Genomic DNA, 5,540 nt, shown 5'->3' on the forward strand with positions numbered 1-5,540 from the left:
ATGACACTAACTTTGTCAAATACTACAGAACTGAATATCACAAAGAATAAACCTTCAAACTGTTGGCAGATGGACTGAGGCATGCTAAAATTTGTGAGTTTATTTGCACAAACATTAATTCCAACTGGGCAGTGCCTCACTGAAACTGGTTAGGAGCACTCTACCAATAGAAACTACAGGAAAGGTTTTTACAGAGGAGACGTGGAAGCAAAGCAAAGAAGTTATCTGATTGGTTATAGCTTAGAGGAAGTTGTTCTTCCCTTCATTATTGTCCTTTGGATATTTAGCTATGTACTCTGCCCATATCAAATAGGTATCAAATAGGTATAAAAATACATTGAAAGAGCTGGCTAATAAGGTTATTAAATATTGAAATACTTTATTTTTACTTTGGCATTAAGCCAATTACTGGGAGCAGGATGTGGCTGACAACCTACATGGACTCCCAGGCCATATGGAGAGACCCCTCTGTGACTGCATGCCCGACAGGACCCACTGGCAACGTTGGAGGGGGAAAGGCACTGCCTGATACAGGACAGGGAAGAGCAGAACGGGAGAGACTGGAGAGAACTCCATGCAGGAAAACAAATAGAAAGATTACTACCTCTGCAAAGAATGTTCCTCCTGTGCTCCTCTGACCCAAATCACCGAAGTTGGATAACCGTTTTTTCCAGTGGGAGGGAAAGTGGTTTTATTCCGTCACAAGCAATATTGAGAATAATCTGTTTTTAAAGGACCTAAAGGGAGGAAATGGAAAGGGGATCTTTGCTTTCACAAATTAGCCCCTCTGCTCCAGCAGGTGAGCTGGGACGGGGCGGGGGTGGGCGAGGTGCAGTTTGGGATGGTTTTCTAGGGTGGCCAGGTGGGAAGCTGGAAGCAAAGCAGCTGAAATTCTATCACCAGGCTCTTGCCAGCACACAGTGAGTGTCCCATAACTTCCCTCTACTTCTGAATAAAACCTTGAATTATTTAGTTCAATATCATCTTCTATTTCGCAGCAAAATTTAGTTAGAGCTGATTTTAAATTGGATTTTTTTTTCTCTCCTCTGTTGGGACAGGAATGCACAGTGTCATCTAGCCTGATCAAGTCATGGACAATGTCAAAAACCAGAATCTTGTTCTCTGGAAATCAGCCTTTCTTCTCTCTGTGTGGATCACTACATCATCCTTTGCAAGTAAAAGAACACAGTCACTTTTCCATGATAAATACCACGACATTCCTTGCATATTAGAGTAATGGAAAGAGGTAAGTAGTGCTCAGAGAAGCCCAAAAGGAGAAAGGAAAGCGGACTAATAGGTGAAACCTGATCTCTAAGATCAAAATAAGTAATTTAGTATACAATTAATGACAGGGAGACTGCTAAGAAAAGGAACTTATTTTAAGTTTACAATGTAACCCGGCAAAACAATAATTGTAACCACTTGTCAAGTGTCTATGTGTATGCTGGATAGTCTCTAGTGACTTTTAGTCACATTACTTATTTCTCATAATAACCACAATGTAGGTATTATGATGATCAGTGTCAGTATAGCATAGTGTGGGGACCAGCCAAAGTGTAAAGGACAAGATACTAAATATTTTAGGTTTTATGAGCTATAGGGTCTCTGTTGCAACTTCTCAACTCTGACATTATAGTGCAAAAATAGATAAATTTGTAAATGAATGGTTTTGTGTTCCAATACAACTTCACTTACAAAACCAGGAATGCATTGTGTAGTAGAGAAAAGCACAGATTCATAAGCCAGACACTCTGGATTTGATTTTCTAGTCTACCTCTTACTAGTTCTGATACTTCATCTATCTTTGCCTCAGTTTTCTTATCTGCAAAATTATAACAATAATAGTATCTCAGGGCGCCTGGGTGGCTCAGTGGGTTAAGCCGCTGCCTTTGGCTCAGGTCATGATCTCAGGGTCCTGGGATCGAGTCCCGCATCGGGCTCTCTGCTCGGCAGGGAGCCTGCTTCCCTCTCTCTCTCCTCTCTCTCTGCCTGCCTCTCCATCTACTGGTGATTTCTCTCTGTCAAATAAATCAATAAAATCTTAAAAAAAAATAGTATCTCATACAGTAAGTCCCTACTACATTGTTAGTACTATATAAGTACTTGATATTTGATTTCCAATTAAATCCGATTTTTCTATTTCCAATTAAATTCAATTTTCAATTAAAAGTGTTCCATACAAAGATGGGATTGGGATTCAGAGATGTTAATGCATACCTAGTGAAATCTTTTTTTTTTTTTTTTTTAAGATTTTATTTATTTGCCAGAGAGAGGGAGAGAGGGAACTCAAGCAGAGGTAGTGGGAGAGAGAGAAGCAGTCTTCCTGCCGAGCAGAGAGCCAGACATGGGGCTCCATCAATACCAGGACCCTGGGATCATGACCTGAGCCTAAGCCAGATGCTTAACCACTGAGCCACCCAGGTGTCCTGTGAAATCTCTTTAAAATGTTGCCCCGGGGCCGCCAAGTAGGAGCGAGCGGAGCCGCGATGGAGACCATGGCGAGCCGGGGGAAAGACAATTATCGAATGAAGAGCTATAAGAACAATGCCCTAAACCCTGAGGAAATGAGACGAAGAAGAGAAGAAGAGGGCATTCAGCTCCGGAAGCAAAAGCGGGAGCAACAACTTTTTAAACGGAGAAATGTGGAGCTGATTAATGAAGAAGCCGCCATGTTCGACAGTCTCCTCATGGACTCCTATGTGAGCTCTACCACTGGGGAGAGTGTGATCACACGGGAGATGGTGGAGATGCTCTTTTCTGATGATTCTGACCTGCAGTTAGCAACCACACAGAAATTCCGGAAACTTCTCTCCAAAGAGCCTAGTCCTCCAATAGATGAAGTTATCAACACTCCAGGAGTGGTAGATCGTTTCGTGGAGTTTCTGAAGAGGAATGAGAATTGCACATTACAGTTTGAAGCTGCCTGGGCTCTAACGAACATTGCCTCTGGAACCTCTCAGCAGACCAAAATTGTCATCGAAGCAGGGGCAGTCCCCATTTTCATAGAGCTGCTTAACTCGGACTTTGAGGATGTACAGGAACAGGCAGTCTGGGCACTGGGAAACATAGCTGGAGACAGCTCCGTTTGCCGAGATTACGTCTTGAATTGTTCCATCCTTAATCCTTTGTTAACACTCCTCACCAAGTCCACACGATTGACAATGACACGGAATGCAGTCTGGGCTCTGTCAAATCTCTGCCGAGGAAAGAACCCACCCCCAGAGTTTGCAAAGGTCTCCCCTTGTTTGCCTGTGCTGTCTCGCCTACTCTTCAGCAGTGACTCAGACTTGCTGGCAGATGCTTGCTGGGCCCTTTCTTATCTGTCTGATGGCCCCAATGAAAAGATCCAGGCAGTCATAGACTCTGGAGTCTGCCGAAGATTGGTAGAGCTTCTAATGCACAATGACTACAAAGTGGCCTCTCCTGCCCTGAGAGCAGTGGGTAACATCGTCACCGGGGATGACATCCAAAACCAGGTCATTCTTAACTGTTCCGCCCTCCCTTGCCTCCTCCACTTGCTGAGCAGCCCCAAGGAGTCAATCCGGAAGGAAGCTTGCTGGACCATTTCAAATATCACTGCTGGCAACAGGGCTCAAATACAGGCTGTCATAGATGCAAATATCTTCCCCGTGTTGATTGAAATTCTTCAGAAAGCAGAGTTCCGTACAAGGAAAGAGGCAGCCTGGGCCATCACCAATGCCACATCAGGAGGAACCCCTGAGCAGATCAGGTACCTCGTCTCACTCGGCTGCATCAAACCCCTGTGCGACTTGCTGACTGTGATGGATTCAAAGATTGTGCAGGTGGCCCTCAATGGGTTAGAGAACATCCTTCGGCTTGGAGAGCAAGAAGGCAAGCGCAGTGGCTCAGGGGTCAACCCGTACTGTGGCCTCATTGAGGAAGCCTATGGCTTGGATAAAATTGAGTTTCTCCAGAGCCATGAGAACCAGGAAATCTACCAGAAGGCCTTCGACGTCATTGAGCACTACTTCGGTGTAGAAGATGATGACAGCAGCCTGGCTCCCCAGGTGGATGAGACACAACAGCAGTTCATCTTCCAGCAGCCTGAGGCCCCTATGGAGGGCTTCCAGCTATAATGTCTGCCTCCGGGGAGGGGAGGGGATGGGAAGCACCACCAACCAGCGGAAAAGCAGCCCTCTGGTGGGCGGGAAACCAGCCCCCCCATCATCAGCCACCACACACCTCTGCTGCCCTGGAAACTGTGCTCTTGACCTGCTCCGCCCCCTTCCCTGGAGGGAGCACCCTCTGGACAGACAGAACCATCTGAGGCTCACATTTGGGTTTTCTGACAAGAAGGGGACGTGTTGGGTTTTTTTTCCTTACACTATATTTTGGCTGCACATATGTCTTTAACCCAGGAGCCCAGGGGTAGACAAAGGAGGACTGAGGTAATCAATTTTGCACCTTTTAATTTTTGTTTTTTTTGTTTTTTGTTTTTTGTTTTTTCTCCTTTAGTGGTGACTTCCTTCCCTTTTATCTTCCTTCATCCTTCCCAGTTCTCTGCCCTGATCTGTGTAACTCTTATCTTGGGTACTTGAGCAGATGGAATATTCCAGAGGTGGGGGGTGGGAGGGGAGGGGAGAAATTCAAAACAAAGTGTTCTTGCTCTGACAGAATATTAAAAAAAAAAAAAAAAAAAAAAAAAATGTTGCCCCGGAATCTTAATTATCACATAGAACAAAATCTCCCCAAATGATATTCAAGTACGTTGAGAGGAAAAGCAAACAAACCATTTTAAAACCATAAATGGTAATGTTTCAGGAGTCCTGCTTCATATGCCATTGAAACTGGTAGTTGGATAGTCAAAAGGCCTATTAAAAGGGAAACCAAATAAAATATGACTTGTATGCCCACTGCACTTAAGAAAGTAAGCCGAGCAAAAGCAAGCAACAGGAAGGAAATAATCGAAATAGAGTAGAAATAAAAGAAAGAGAAAAACAAAATAATAACTTAATGAACACATGTTATTCATTTGAAAATATCAATAAAACCAACAAGCCATTAGTGAGACAAGAAAAAAAAAAAGAGAAACTCAAATGACTAAAATCAGGACCGAGAGGAAACATCACTACTAATTGACTACTAATCCTACGGATTCAAAAAAAAAAGGATTATAATGGAATACTATGAACAACTCTATGCAACTAACACAGAAGATAGGGACAAATTCCTAGAAAGATATAAAGTACTGAAACTGACTCAAGAAGAACAGGATAACCTGAACAGACCTAACAGAAATCAAGACATTAAATCAGTAATTTTAAAAATTTGAGAAAACCCGAAGCAAGCTGCAGATTCAGTGCAATCTCTATCAAAATCCCAATGGCATTTTTCACAAAAACAAAACAATCCTAAAATTCTGAATGGAGCCACAAGGCATCCCAAATGGCCAAGATAATCTTGAAAAAGGACAAAGAGGCATCGTGCTTCTTAATTTCAAACTATATTACATACCTGTAGTAATCAAAACAGTATGGTATTGGCACAAAAACAGATAAATGAAGGGAAAAGAACAAAAA

General features: G+C 43.1%; 1 protein-coding gene across 1 annotated transcript; it reads left to right on the top strand.

Annotated features, from left to right (window-relative positions):
- The first annotated feature begins 2,463 nt into the window (after positions 1–2,463).
- On the top strand, positions 2,464–4,343 carry LOC132006608 (importin subunit alpha-7-like). The gene has a single exon (XM_059384509.1). It carries the CDS (start codon positions 2,487–2,489, stop codon positions 4,095–4,097), a length of 1,611 nt encoding a protein of 536 aa, XP_059240492.1. The 5' UTR covers positions 2,464–2,486; the 3' UTR covers positions 4,098–4,343.
- Positions 4,344–5,540: the final 1,197 nt, after the last annotated feature.

The sequence above is a fragment of the Mustela nigripes genome, chromosome 18 (genome assembly GCF_022355385.1).
Source record: "Mustela nigripes isolate SB6536 chromosome 18, MUSNIG.SB6536, whole genome shotgun sequence".
NCBI lineage: Eukaryota > Metazoa > Chordata > Mammalia > Carnivora > Mustelidae > Mustela > Mustela nigripes.

Bases quoted from the DNA above. Each gene is read 5' to 3' on its own strand.
- LOC132006608 (XM_059384509.1), top strand. From the start codon at position 2,487: ATGGAGACCATGGCGAGCCGGGGGAAAGACAATTATCGAATGAAGAGC.